The sequence below is a fragment of the Zeus faber genome (assembly GCF_960531495.2).
Source record: "Zeus faber genome assembly, chromosome: 3".
Classification (NCBI taxonomy): Eukaryota; Metazoa; Chordata; class Actinopteri; order Zeiformes; family Zeidae; genus Zeus; species Zeus faber.
Genome location: NC_137190.1, coordinates 32309238 through 32324619, shown reverse-complemented (window position 1 = coordinate 32324619; position 15382 = coordinate 32309238). Strand labels below are relative to the sequence as shown.

The following is a 15382-nucleotide window of genomic DNA, read 5'->3' as shown; positions in this document are numbered from 1 at the left end:
TAATTAAAAAATGTATTCATAAATATAGATAGATAGATAGATAGATAGATAGATAGATAGATAGATAGATAGATAGATAGATAGATAGATAGATAGATAGATAGATAGATAGATAGATAGTAGGGGCATATCACAGATCGACTGGGAAGCTGTTCCAACGCATGGGAGCATAAAAACAGGAGGCTGCTTTGCCAGCTTCAGTATTAATTCTTGGAATGTGTAAAAGGCCAGAGGACCGGAGAGACCTGACTGACTCAGAGCTGTAAACCGTCATAGATATTATCAGTGGATAAGTAATAGTGTAATTGTTTGTAAACCATCTTTTCAAGAATTTTCCTGAGGAATGGGGGGTATTATAGGGTTAGTGCGGTCAATCTTTTACCCCTCTGGAAAAGGTACACTATTTAGGACAGCAAAAGGAATGAATGGATCCTTTGTTAACTGTTTTTCACATTACCATCAAAAAACTACAGGCCAAGGACAAACCCAGTATCAAGCAGAGATCACCATGGCCAGAAGGTGAGAGTTTTAACCGTCCAAGAAAATAATATAGTTATTGCACTGCAAGTAATTTGTTTGATAAAATTAATAAATAAATGGATAACAGTGGGTTGTATTGATGTGGGATGATTATCATGTAGGAGTCCTCTCTCCATGTACATGTGTAATTAATAGACTTTTACGGTTATCTGAATCAACGCATCAATCCAGGTTACTGAGGGGATCATTTCTCCCTGACAAGGGACACTGATAATCTCTTCAGCTCTTCTTCTTGACCTGGAAGTATAGAGGTCCTGAAAGGTGGACAGGTCACAGCCGATGATCCTCTCTGCTGCTCCGATGACCTGTTGAGTCTGGCTTTATGCTGGACGTTGGCAGGCCCACACCAGACACGGAGTTTTATTGACTTTTTATAAACTTTTTATTGGTGTTCCCCCAATACTGACAAACTGCTATGTGTTCCTTGCTGATGTTATGAAGGATAAACTTGGCAAACACTTTAGTCATTTTTTGCAGGTTTAAATTGCTGGGGTCAATTAACACCCAAACAAAAAAGATGTCTGTTTATTTTGACATAATAGCTGGGTTTATTTTGATTTTGACAACAGAGGATACAATGAAAGTGCTAAGGGTCACTGTCTTTCACCAGCAGCCCACAGGGTCTTCCAGTGCCTATTCACATTGTTTAGTAAATTGTTTATTAGAAATTATTTAATAAATACATTACATTTAAACGTTACATAAACATTTAAAAGAATAAATAATTCACGAATTAACTTTATATTGACCCATTTAAACTTAAACTTAAAGTCCAACGGCAGTCCAACTTCCGCAAGAGGCGCCTCCGCAGGTTGACAGGAAATCCGTGACCTCAATAGAGATTCAAGATTTTTATTTCAAGACATAAAAATCTTGAAATAAAAAATCTTGGCGTCCTGCGGAGGTCCGCCATTTTGTCTGCATCCAGGTACTCTTGGAGAATCCTGATGAAATGTTTGCAACATTTTTTTTGGGGTATGTATAATATATAAAGAGCTGCTAAAGTCTTGTTGTGCTGTGAACAGTTAGGAATCCTGGGAACCAACATATTAATCACAATATAAAAATGAACAATTTAACTATAATAATATTGTATGTATTTGCTCATTATAGTATACAAGTACTTTATTTATTTCAATGGTTACAATTTATAACTATGGATATGTAAATAGTATAATTATAGGCAGTATCTATTTGACTTCTAATAGCTCCCACTGCTGCTTGATACGTCAGATACTAGGATGGGTAGATGCAGAGAAATTGCGAATTTCCCCGTTTTGGGACTGAGAAGGGTGTATCAATAAATACATGAAAATAAAAAAAAGTATCATGGACTGGGTTGAGAAAAATAAGAAAAAAGGGAATAGATCAAATATACATACAGCTTTTATACTAGATGTTCACTAATCTCCCTTTGATTAAAGGCTAGTCACAGCAGGGGGTTTCTAGCGCTCCCTAGCGGCCGCTGTCTCTAAACGCAGCCCGCGTCCCCTCAGTTGAACGACGCACACACTACGCTACAGGAACGCCATCTTTTTTTTTTATCCTGATAGCGAAACTAACCAGGCAGAGCAGAGACGCACGTAAACCCCGCAGAAAAACCTCTGTCGTCGGTTATCTGGCTTGGCTCGGACCCGCCGTGTTGTCGCATGGCCCAATGTGCCTGACGGCTCGACCATCTCCAGGGCGATATCCGTGCGTGGGTCCCGGTCGACGTGAGAGTGAGTGACCGGCCCTTCAGCGACCACAGCCAGGAGACTGGAGGTAAACAACCAGGTGTGTGAATAGTCAGAAGCTACCTGAACCGCACTGCACCGCCCCAAATAAACTTTGCTTTATGTTTCAGCTTATAGTTCTTCTTCTTCTTCTTATTATTACTATTATAACTATTTTCACTCTGCGAGATTATTCAATATGTGAATGTGAGGTTTTAAAACGTCACCGGTGATGGGCTTTTACATTAGGAGGCGTGTACCTCAGTCCACATGACGACGCTGAAGTCAGCTTCCGATTCAACTTTACGTTGTGGTGAGAGCCTGTTTTCATGGTGCAGGTTTCAGAAACTACTGTACCAATAGCAGTCAAACCTGGAATAGATTATAATAACAAGCCCATATCGAGATAAACTAAATGTGGCCCTCGAGCCATAAAGTTTGCCCACCCCTGGTAAGTATCTATCTATACAGTGTGTGTGTGTGTGTGTGTTCGTATATATATATATATATATATATATATATATACACACATACACACTGTATATATATATATATATATATATATATACTGTATTAATATATACACTGCGTGTGTGTGTGTGTGTGTGTATATATATGTATATGTGTGTGTGTGTATATATATATATATATATATATATATATATATATATATATATATTTTTTTTTTTTTTTTTACAGAATTACATAACATTTAGCAGACGCTTTTATCCAAAGCGACTTACAATTGTTCAATCACCGACGGATGCAGCCATCAGGAGCAATTAGGGGTTAAGTGTCTTGCTCAAGGACACTACAGCATGATAGCAGGAGGAGCCTGGGATCCAACCAGCAACCTTTAGATCACTAGACCACCAGCTCTACCGCCTGTGCTACCATCCCCCCATATATATATATATATATATATATAGATATATACACACACATATTCAAGATGTTTATTTATCACTTACTGATATATACGGCATACTTATATGCAGTGAAGAGTAATTGCAACGCTCTTGGAGATTATTCACAAAAGACACAATAGGTTAGTAATTAAGAAATCAACTAACTAAACAAACTGATTCCTAAAATGTAATCCAGTTTATAAATAAAATAGAATAACCATTAAAAGGTAATAGAAATAATAGGAATAGACTATTTTGTACAGGTACTCCTCACTTAATGACCGAGTTCCGTTCCTAGGACTAGGTCGTTAAGCAAATTGGTCTATAAACAAGGACCCGTGTTCTAATGGTACATTGGGCTGAACGCACCACCCTCTGCAGGGCCCGCCTGTCCTGAGCAGTGCAGTTTCCAAAGCAGGCAGTAATGTTGCCTGTCAGGATGCTCTCCGCTGCTCCGGAGTAGAAGGACTTGAGGATCCTCACCAAGACCCTGAATATCTACAGCTGCCTGAGGTGGTAAAGACGCTGCCTCGGCTTTCTCAACAGAGTGTCTGTGTGTACAGTCCATGCTAAATCCTCCGTGATGTGGACTCCCAGGTACTTGAAGCTACTCACCCTGTCGACAGAAGTCCCATTAATCGCCTGTGTCCTCTGTTGTAATCCACTCCTAAAGTCCACAATCAGTTCCTTGGTTTTGCTGATGTTTAAGAGGAGGCTGTTGTCCTGGCACCAGAGTGGTCAGCCAACTCCTTGCGCTAGGCCTTCTCGTCGTCGTCAGTGATCTGGCCCACCACGAGAGTGTCAGCAAACTTGATGATGGTGTTGGAGCTGGACTTGGCCACACATTCATGTGTGTACAGGGAGTACAGTAGGTGGCTGAGGACGCTGCCCGGGGGGATCCTGTGTTCAGGGTGAGGGAGCGAGACGTGTGCCTCCCTGCACTAACCACCTGGGGCATGGCTGTGAGAAAGTCCAGGATCCCGGCACACAGTGTAGTGTTCAGTCCTAGCTCCCTCAGTTTGACAGCCAGTCTGGTGGGGACTATGTTATTGAAAGCTGAATCGTAATCGATGAACAGAAATCTCACATAGACCCCCTTCCGGCCATCCAGGTGTGTGAGCGTGGTGTGCAGTACCTGGGAGGCCGCATCATCCAAGGATCTGCTCAGCTGGTACGCAAACTGCAGCGGCTCAATGGTTCAGTCTCTCGAAGCATTTAGTGGACAACGAGGTGGTTAGAACAGGTCTTCAGGGCTCACCAAGATATGCCATCTGGGCCCGCAGCTTTCCCGGTGTTCACACGCATCAGGGCCCTCCTGACGTCATGCTCAGACATTGAGAGTACACGCTCATCCCCAGCAGTGTAACTCCAATTAGCCGGCGAGCTAGCGGTGTTGTTGCCAGCCTCAAACCGCGCATAAAAGGAGTTCAGTTCGTTGGCTAGGGAGGCGTCCACGCTCGTGGCTGGGGGCTGCACTTTTGGTTAGTAATATTTCGCAGCCCCTGCCACAAGCATCTGGTGTCCCGTTGCTCCATCTGTTGCTCTACTGTGTCACTGTATGTTGTTTAGCGTCCTTCACCGCCCTCCGCAGTTTGTATGACGTACGTCGCCTTGTCCATGTTGCCGGATACAAGACCATGGTTATAAGACACCATGTGAGCATTCAGAGCGCTGCGTATGAATACGGTTTCTGTTTCGGAAATATCAAAACTTTCACCGTGGGAAAGATGCTGTCTGCTAATACGGCTATGAAACTCATAGCTACTTCTGTAAACTCGCTGACGTCACTCAGAGTGTCCTGAAGTGCAGCCTCTGATTGGTCCAACCACCACCAGGTCACTACCTTTCCACGTACGATGCAAGGCTTATAAACAGGATGCAACGACATGGTGGCATGGTCCGATTTCCCGGAGCGAGACGATCTTGTATCCATTCTTGTATGGTGTGTAGCAGTGGTCCAAAGTTCTTTCTCCCCTGGTGGCACACGTGATATGTTGATGGAAATTAGGAAGAACTCTTTAGGTTCGCCCTGTTAAAATTTCCCAGCCACCACCACAGCCGCGTCAAGATTTTTGTTTTGAAGTCAGCACAACAGATCATACAGGTCTGATACTGCTGTGTCGGCGCCTGCTTGTGGTGGCATATAAACCGCTGTGATGATGACCGTGCTGAATTCCTGGGGGAGGTAGAATGGACGGTATGAGATGATCAACTGTTCCAGGTTCGGTAAGCAGGAGTGGGAGAGAGTCTTGATGTTGTTGGAGTTACACCAGTGGCTGTTTATCATGAGGCAGATGCCTGCACCCTTGGACTATCCTGTGGAATCAGCCATGTCTCCGTCTGGCAGAGGACGCAACAGTTCCTCGTATCCCATAAGAATGTAATCCTCGCTCGAAGGTCATCCATCTTGTTCTCCAGGGACTGGTCATTGGCAAGAAGGATGTTTGGCAGAGGTGGACGGTAAGATTGCGTCCTTATTCTAACCTGATATATCTAAGCTGCCTCATTTACCACGGTGCTTCCTCCGTGAGCGCACCTGTGGAACAGCGGCTCCATTGTTGTTGTTTTCCTTGATCGTGTTGGTGCGTAAAATCTCCGGCAGCCACTCTGGATCTGCGGATAAAAAGTCCCAAAGTTGTTCTTTCAGGAAAATTTTTATATCCCCGAGTGCATCACAGTCGTAGGAGATCACTGTCGATGAGCTTTTGGCGGACATAGTGACATATGGAAAAAATAAATAGGAAATAGGAATAGGCACATAAATAGGAAAAAAATACTAAAATGTGCGTAATCAATACGGAGCGGCCGCGCAGGTGACCGCAAGGGGGCGGTTCACAATTGCCACATCCATCATGAGGATCATGTCTGCAGGCAGGTGCCAGGGTCAGGTAATTGGCAAAGGTAGGAACACAATAAGGACAACTGGTGGACAGGAGAAGAAGAGCAGGGTCTGAAATCATGGCAGATGTTTGTGGACAGATACACAAGATAAATTCAATGATTTTTCAATCAAATGGATATAATTGTGATGAAGTATTGACAGAAAGTTTTTCATAAAAAAGTCTTCATATATAGATCAAATAAAGAACAAGCACACTAATTGCTGACTCACACCACTTCTGACACGCCACGGTAAAGGCTTTGGCAAAAGTGAGGAAATGAACATTGGCAGAAGCATTGAGAGAGGTTGACCGTGGCCAGTTAGAATAAGGGGGGAGAACAACATTTTAATTTCTGAAAGACGAATTTGAAGAGTAAATTAACCAATTGACAAATCTATGAAGATGTTTTGGTTGTTTCTCAAAAGGTAAAACTAACCTTTCTACTTTTTTTTTTTAAGTTAGAAAGACAAGATCTACCAGACAATCATGAATGGAATGGAGAGACAGGGACTTGTAATGTAATCAACAAACCAGAATCCAACAAAGGCAATGTTGTGGTAATACTGTAACATTCATATATACAGACGTGGACAAATTTGTCGGTACCCTTCGACGAAAAAAGAAGAACCCACAATTTTCTCTGAAATATCTTGAAACTCACAAAAGTAATTGGCATCCATCATTGTTTATTGCTTATTAAATAGAAATCAGACTTTGCTTTTGATTTTTGATTCAACAGAATATTTTACATAATTAAACAAATGAAAATGGCATGGACAAAAATGAAGGGACCCTTAACCTAATATTTTGTTACACAACCTTTAGGGCAATCACTGCAATCAAGCGAGTTCTGTAGCTCTCAATGAGAGTTCTGCACCTGTCAACAGGTAGTTTGGCCCACACTTCCTGAGCAAACTGCTCCAGCTGTCTCAGGTTTGAATGATGCCTTCTCCAGACTCCATGTTTCAGCCCTTTCAATAGACGTTCGATAGGATTCAGATCAGGGCTTGTAGAAGGCCACTTCAGAATAGTCCAATGTTTTGTTCTTATCCATTCTTGGATGCCTTTAACTGTATCAGACAGAGTGTATCAGACACTGGGCAGTATGTGTCTCCCCAGAATGCCTTGATAGGCTTGAGATTTCATTGTGACCGGCATAGATTCAAGGATTCACCCCATGCCAGACCCAGCAAAGCAGCCCCAAAACATAACCGAGCCTCTTCCATGTTTCACAGTAGGTATGGTGTTCTTTCCTTTGAAAGTTTCATTTTTTTGTCTGTGAACATGTCTGTGAACAGAATTGATGTGACTTGCCAAAAAGCTCCAGTTTTGACTCATCTGTCCAAAGGATATTCTCTCAGAAGCATTGTGGCTTGTCAGGATGCATTTTAGCAAATTCCAGTCTGGCTTTTTTATGTTTTTCTTTTAAAAGTGGAGTCCTACTTGGTCTTCTTCCATGGAGCCCAATGTCACTCAAAAAGTGACGGATGGTGCGATCGGACCCTGATGTACCTTGACCTTGGAGTTCAGCTTGTACCTCTTTGGAAGTTGTCCTTGGCTCTTTTTCTACCAATCGCACTATCCTTCTGTTCAATCTGGGGTCGATTTTCCTCTTGCGGCCGCATCCAGGGAGGTTGGCTATAGTCCCATGGACCTTAAACTTCTTAATAATATTTGCAACTGTAGTCACAGGAACATCAAGTTGCTTGGAGATGGTCTTATAGCCTTATCCTTTAACATGCTTGTCTATAATTTTCTTTCTTATCTTCTCAGACAACTCTCTCCTTTGCTTTCTCTGATCCATGTTCAGTGTGGTGCACACAATGATACCAAACAGCAGAGTGACTATTTTTTTCCGTTAGTTTCACAGTTAGTTTGAAATATCACTATAATCCAATTATTTATAGTCTTTTCTAAGGGGTATCAACAAATCTGTCCAGGCCATTTTAGAATATAATTGATCTCTTTTGCAATAATTGATCTCTTTTCACAGTTTCGTTGAGTGCATACATGAGAAAATTGCTTTTTATTTCATCACTTTTCAGGAGGAATGAAGCATTTTTTCAAGGAGCTGTAAGGGTGCCAACAAATTTGTCCACGTCTGTGTATGTGTGTGTGTATATATACATATATATATATATATATATATATATATATATATATATATATATATATATATATATATATATATATAAAATAAAAATAAAAATAAAAAATTATATATATATATAATTTTTTATTTTTATTTTTTCACGGTTGAATAAAGGTTTTACAAATATGAAATTGTATCTTAAATAATCTTTAGCCTTTCTGGAATAATGTAGTCGAGGTTTGACCAGTCTAAGTTTAGTAGTTTTTGAGATGGACCAGGTCTAATGTGGTCTAGATAGGGGGTTGAAGCAGTGAAATCACTCTTTTTTGCATGTTCACAAATCAGAAACTGTGTACGAAACGCCATATGGGCTTCTTATCATAATCTAGTCCAGATTTGACAGTTATAGCTACAGTCGTTTTTTGAAATATATGTTTTTTTGCCAGTGTGGAAAAAATACAGCAAAATCCACATTGTTCCTGAATATGTGGTGTGGGGGGGGTGTGGTTTGAGCAGTGACACCTGACCTGGATCTAGGTAATTGGGATCAGAGTGGCTGCATACCTGTTGCTCTTGGTTGGTCTAACAAGCAGCAGGTAAAACCACCATCCCCACACACACTAAGGAGAGAGTCATGTGTCATGACATGTTTCTATCTGCTCCTGGGCCAATTACAGCTGGCCCACTCTTTACAATAAACAGGTGTCTAAAACCCTGTCTCCTGTGTCTCTGTGCAGGAGGTCCCTGAACACACCACTTGGGGGGTGAGTGGTAGGCGAGACTGCCACAGAATACTACTTTCACAAATCAGAAACTGTGCTAGTAATACAATATGGGCCTCTTATTATAACCTAATCCAGGTTTGACTGCTATAAGTACAGTAGTGTTCGATTTGTACCTGATTTTCTGTGGCCAGTTTGGAAAAAATACAGTAAAAACAAGTTGTTCCTGTTTTCACAAATAAAATAATACTTTCAGAAATCAGAAACTGAGTTAGAAATGCAATATGGGCTTCTTATTATAATCTAGTCCAGGTTTGACTGCTATAAGTAAAGTAGTTTGACTACTATAAGTACAGATCGAGTTAAGTTGAATCAGAAGCTACGAATTGGGAGCTAACTTCAGACTTACGGTTCCCCTAACTTTCCCCCAAAACTGCCGAATCGGAAACTGCGACTCGGAAGCCAACTTCAGTGTTGTCCATAAGACACTAGTATGGATTCTCCTTCTTCTTCGAATTTTCAGGGGATTGACATCCAACCACTTTTGATTTTTTTATTTTGTTGCTAGAAGTTTAATAACTAATAACAAAGCTGTAACATCCATCATTGCACATGTACATATGCACAAATACACTACTCACAAAAAGTTAGGGATATTCGGCTTTCGGGTGAAATTTCAGGATGAACCTAAAATGCACTATAATCTTTACAGGTGAACTTAATTTGACCTTCTCTAAACTTTTGAATGCACATGTCCAACTGTTCAATGTTTCAGTACTTTTTGCAACTTGCTGTTCTCTAACAAGGAGCTGAACGGCAAAATTCATTCATATTTAAACAGTCCTCTTCATCATGCTGTTCACATTTTGACATCGTGAGACCAAGACAACACCTAACAATTGATCAACAGTACCTCGCCATTGTGAGGCTTCAAACAGAATGTTCTCAGTGGGAAGTGGCCACTGAGCGTAGAGTGTCACAGAGTGTCATCAGCAGGTTGCAACAGAGATACAGAGAGACTGGAAGAGTTACAGAAAGGTATAGAAGTGGACGTCCTTTGGCCACATCCCACACTGATGAGCGCTTCATTGTGAACAGTGCCCTGCGGAACCGGATGATGAATGCCACTCAACTCCAGGCGCATTTAAGGGAGGTGAGAGGCACCCAAGTGTCACGTCAGACCATTCAAAACCATTTACATCAGCTTGGTCTGCGTGCTAGACGACCTGCAAGGGTACCTGACCACACCACCAGGCACAGGCATCATTGTCTTGCACAGGACAGGGAGCATTGACGCTGGACGAGGGACCAGTGGCCTCAGTGCTGTTTTCTGATGAAAGTCGATTCACGTTGAGCAGAAATGATGGCCGCCAACGATGTTGGCGACGTCAAGGAGAGCGCTATGCATCAGCCACTGTTGTCACCAGACGAGCATTTGGTGGTGGTGGTGTTACAGTGTGGGCAGGTGTGTCTAGTCAATACAGAACTGCCCTACACTTTGTGAATGGTACAGTGACAAGCCCATACTACCTGAATAACATCATTAATCCAGTCATTGTGCCCCTGCATGAACAACACAGGCCTAAGTTCATCTTCATGGACGACAATGCTCCAGCTCATCGAGGTGGCATCATTAGGGAACGGCTGCTGGAGACTGGGGCACCTCAAATGGAGTGGCCTGCACTTTCTCCAGACCTGAATCCCATAGAAAACTATGGGATCAGCTGAGTCACCGTGTAGAGGCTCGTAACTCTGTACCCCAGAACCTCAATGACCTGAGGGCCCCCTTCAAGAAGAGTGGGGTGCCATGCCTCAGCAGACAATAAGTGAACAGCATGAGACGTCGTTGTTAAGCTGTAATTGATGCTCAAGGGCACATGACAAGTTATTTAGACATTGACATTTTTTGTTGTGGTAAACCCACCACTGTTGTTGGCTTTTGTTTCAATAAATTGTTTGAGATGAGGAAATCACCATTGCATGCTTCTACTTAAATGCTCTACTTTCATGATATAATATCACTGTAGCATGAACTTTTTACATTTTCCATAAATTTCACCCTAAAGTCAAATATCCCTAACTTTTTGTGAGTAGTGTATATGTAATTGTGTTTCAATTGTTTTTTTAATGTGAATATCCGACCTGCCAAACTGCACGCATTTTGTGTACCAACTACGCAATTCTTAGTCAAAATATGCAGGTACAAAATGCCAGCTGAAACTACGCAAAATAAATAAATAAATACATTTGAAAATTATATATATATAATTGTTAATTAATTAAGAAAATAACTCAATCAATAAATACCAAACAATACCGTATGTTTATTGGTTATTTAAACTACATCCTTAGGAATGGGCCACATGCTACAACCTGTGGTTCTGTAAGGCCTCACTCTCCTCTCAATAAACATCCGCTGATACGCAGCACACTGAGTGCAGCGGTACTTTGTTTTCCACCGAGGTGTAACACTGCATTGCTGAGGTAAAATGGGAAAGTGGGAGAGTTACAGTATAATATAGCACAAAAATGTGACCGCATTGACCGAGATGCACCGATTGATCGGCCGTTGACTGGAATTGGTCGGTTTTCAAGGCCGATCAGTGTCAGATATATCAGATTCTGTGCCAGTCAAAAGTACACGCCGATATTGTTCTCATGTACTGTACTCGTGAAAATGCTCCAATACTCACACTAGGCATGGACATGGGATTAACGATTAGATAATCTATTGGCGATCGACTCCATCGATCGCGATTGACATTGATGACTTTTTTTTTTTTTTTTTTTTTTTTTCCCTGTTTATTTATTTTTTTGTCAGCCAGGAAAAATCCGAGAATGGAAACGGTGTGAGTGCAGTTTACTGTGTTCTGAAACCGGTTGGGGAGAGGGGGGGCGGAGGCTCTCCCCCTCTCCGCTCAGAGCTGTCCAATTTCCACTGATGATTGGGTCTCACTTTCCCTTTACAGTCCCATACAGAGACCTTTAGGGGCAGGTGCTTAGAAAAAAAAAGAAAAGGCACATGGACCCCCAGCTCTGGCTCTAGGCATTTTGCCATTCTGGGCAAACGGAGCAGCACAGCGAAGCCGCTGTGCGCACATCGCAGGTGCGCTGAGGTGCGTGGTTCATGAGTTCTCATGAATATATCTTGCCCAGACAATCCACTATCTCGAAACCTATTATTTTAAAATAAAAAACAAAAAGTGTGCCTGATAAGAAGGGCACCGTGGGGCAGGTGCTTGGACACCAGACTGTGTCAGACCAGAGGAGCTCTGTGAGTGATGAAAAGTTTTGACTCTTTTTGCAGACTGTTCTTGACGAGTCAATTTCGAGTAAAACGAGTCGTTCGATTTGATTCAGTTGGTTTAATGCACGGTGAGTGAAAGAGGAATTCCAGTGAACGAGAGTGAGAAGAGTCGGCCATTTATTTTATATTTTGTTATGATTGCAATTTATTTGCAAAGTACCATATAAATATAATATAAATGTATATTTACACTTAAAAGTGAAAGAGACTTTCATTTGAAGTTTGAATTGGACATTTCCATGTTAGTTATATGTTGTGTCCTACTAAAGCTCAGTGAGCGTTCTAGGTTGAATTATACTGAAACTGGGTGACAGTCCCACATTCTATTTTATTGGAACTCAGGGACAGTTTCATGTTCTATTATTGTTCCATGGTGAATAATGAACAAGAGTAAACACAGTGTCAAAATCAGCAATCTCACTATTGTGGTAACTGAAAATTGCAGCGGTAGTCTGTATGTGCAGCTGTCCTATCACGTGAGCGTGATCAGATCACATGATGTATTTGTCATCGTACAGCAGATCGGAAATCGGAATCTGCAGGTCAGACTGCAGGTCAGAATAAATAAATCAGGAATCTGAATTGGCCAAGAAAATTGCAATTTGTGTATCTCCAGTTGGTAATCATGTTTGGTAACTTTACGAGATGATGCATTTCAAGGGGTATATCAAAATGAGATAAATTACTATATATAGTTATAGTTGCTCACATACAATGTGATTAGGCTCACTACGAGATGGCTACGGTGTGAATAGCTGATGGAGTCATTTAGCTGCAGTAACTTAAACGCCACGGTTTTACTACACGGTCACTCCCTGTTACACTAATGTGGTTTTAAAAATATTTTCCCAAGGTTGGCAAGTGTAGTTTACATAGGCAAGTCTATATTACATATATTATTTTAAAATTACTTGTTTAATATTTACCACGGCATCAATAATTAAACCCTCCTCGTGAGAGAACTTTTTCAATATGTAACAAAACAATATCAGTCAAAATATATATATATGTTCTGTAAAAATATTTTAATAGAAACTGTCACTGTGTGTGTGTGTGTGTGTGTGTGTGTGTGTGTGTGTGTGTGTGTGTGTGTGTGTGTGTGTGTGTGTGTGTGTGTGTGTGTGTGTGTGTGTGTGTGTGTGTGATGGTCCCCAGGATGTACATTGTCAACTCGACAGGGGCCCCCAGGAGATACTTTATGTTTGAGACCCCCCTCAAACAGAAAGTTTGAGAAAGTTTAAGTCCTCTGTACTCCCTATATATTTGTGTCTAGAATGAAAAGGGGTCTTAGAGAGAACGGCAGAGAAGAGGGAGGTGGCGGTGCCGTCGTCAGCTCCCTGGCATGCTGCAAGCACTCCCGCAAACAGACGAGAGAAGAGCCGGCAGGAGATGAGAAGGAAGAGCAAGAAGGGGTCGTCTGGGAGCGTCTACCCCAGGAGATCCTGCTTCACATCTTCCAGTACCTACCTCTGCTGGACCGTGCTTTCGCCTCACAGGTATGCTTGGTTTTAAGGTACAATGTGTAGCGTAATTACTACAATATAGTGTTTAATAATTAATTGAAAATTAATAATTAGATAAATAATTAATGAATTGTCTCGTAAGAGCACCATTTTGCTTAGTCAAATCAGTCAATCTCATATTTTAGGCGTACGGTTAGTTTCTCTTCAGGGATCTCAGTACTCACGGGAGATAAATAATGGGTATATAATAGGAATAAATAGAAATGAAAAATAGAAGAAGAATATTTATTTTTCACACGGCACACACACCACAACACATGCACTCATGGCGAGCAACACACACACACACACACACACACACAGACACGCTTCAAATGGTGGCCGGTGAAATGAGATCTGTTTTTGACCCATCCGGGGATGTCCTTCCTCTGGGGGGCAGCCAGGAGCAGTGGGCATCATACAGCGACGTGCCTGGGGACCAGTTACTAATGTCCGTCACTGGTCAGACGACGATGTTCTGCAGGTTTTTGGTCGGGGTCCTTACTGATGTTACATGGAGAAAACCCCATGTGAGCACAGGGAGAACATGCAAACATGCACGGGGAGGCAGCAGTGCAATGCAGTGCAATGCACTGTGCCACCGTACCCACAAATAACAAATGAAATAATAGAAAATCCATAAAAACAGATAAGAAAAGCATTTACGGAACAAAGTAATTGCTGATTGGCAGTAATGGAGAGAGTGTGTGATATTATGGATATAATAAAGGGACCGGACAAATAAATATAATTTAAGGTTCTAATCTAAAGGTTTAAGATCTCCTAGACACCAACTCCGATCGCATACAAGGCAGAAGGATTTTTCTGCTGGTTCAACTTGTCGAGCGTACAGTATGCTTTTCTCTACAGCTGCTGGAAGACCTGTTGTGTCCGCTTCTTCTGCTTTGATACGATGCTCTCCAATGGTAAGATATACCCTGTAGTGCAGAGTCAAGTTTAGAAGAAAGGGCGGGTCATTGGGTCCTCCGTCCTCACATTCAGGGCAGCGTGGGTAATTCGCTCCGGCAAGTTGGAGGTTGTTGGATGTCTGTAAATCCGGCATTATCGGATCTGTGTGATGGACCGGGAGTGGTTTGATTTGAACTGCTACTGGTTTGACTTGATCAAAAATAACTGTCAAGTAGCGTCAATGGCGGCGAAATTTGCAAAGTTATTAACTCGAGAGATCGGGTTGCTAGATTGCAAAACTTTCTCAAAACGTAGGCAATTATAAAAATAAATCAGAAAATAGAAATGGAAATCGCGGCACGTTGGCGCTATAGATGGTTTTCAGTAAACCAAAAAGGGGGAAAATTACAGAGAGGAAACTTGAGCAAATAAAAACTTTAGAAGATGGAGCTCGGGAAAAGTAGAGAAGATGGTGTAGGTTGTTTTCCCAGGAGACCTGTTGACAAAATGGTTGGATTTGGTACTAGGTGAAACGGGGTGTGTCTTTAAACCAATCCCTCGGGAAGATGTTACTTGTCTCCGCCTGGTGGCCAAGTTTACAATATATTCTATTTGCTATCTAGATATCTAATTTACGCAAACATTTCACACGTCTTTCTACATTTGACCGTCAATCCAGGAATTGAACATCGTAAAGTAAAGAGGTTATATGCCAAATTAAATCATTTCCGGTGATTTATGAAGACATTCAAGCATTGAATAAGTTTTAACATCGCACTCATGATACAATCACGGAGGAGTAAAC

The 15382-nt window shown here is 41.7% G+C and overlaps 1 protein-coding gene across 2 annotated transcripts in view; it reads left to right on the top strand.

Annotated features, from left to right (window-relative positions):
* The first annotated feature begins 2149 nt into the window (after window positions 1–2149).
* The window catches only part of LOC307227937 (F-box/LRR-repeat protein 3-like), a 29740-nt gene continuing 16507 nt past the window's right edge, over window positions 2150–15382 (top strand). The window contains exons 1-2 of one of the 2 annotated variants that reach the window (XM_079997380.1): window positions 2150–2304; window positions 13440–13662. In XM_079997380.1, the coding sequence (XP_079853506.1) occupies window positions 13441–13662 (222 nt within the window). In that variant the 5' untranslated portion in view covers window positions 2150–2304; window position 13440. Of the gene's footprint in view, window positions 2317–13439; window positions 13663–15382 lie in introns of both variants that reach the window. The other variant, XM_079997381.1, reaches the window with a different exon arrangement.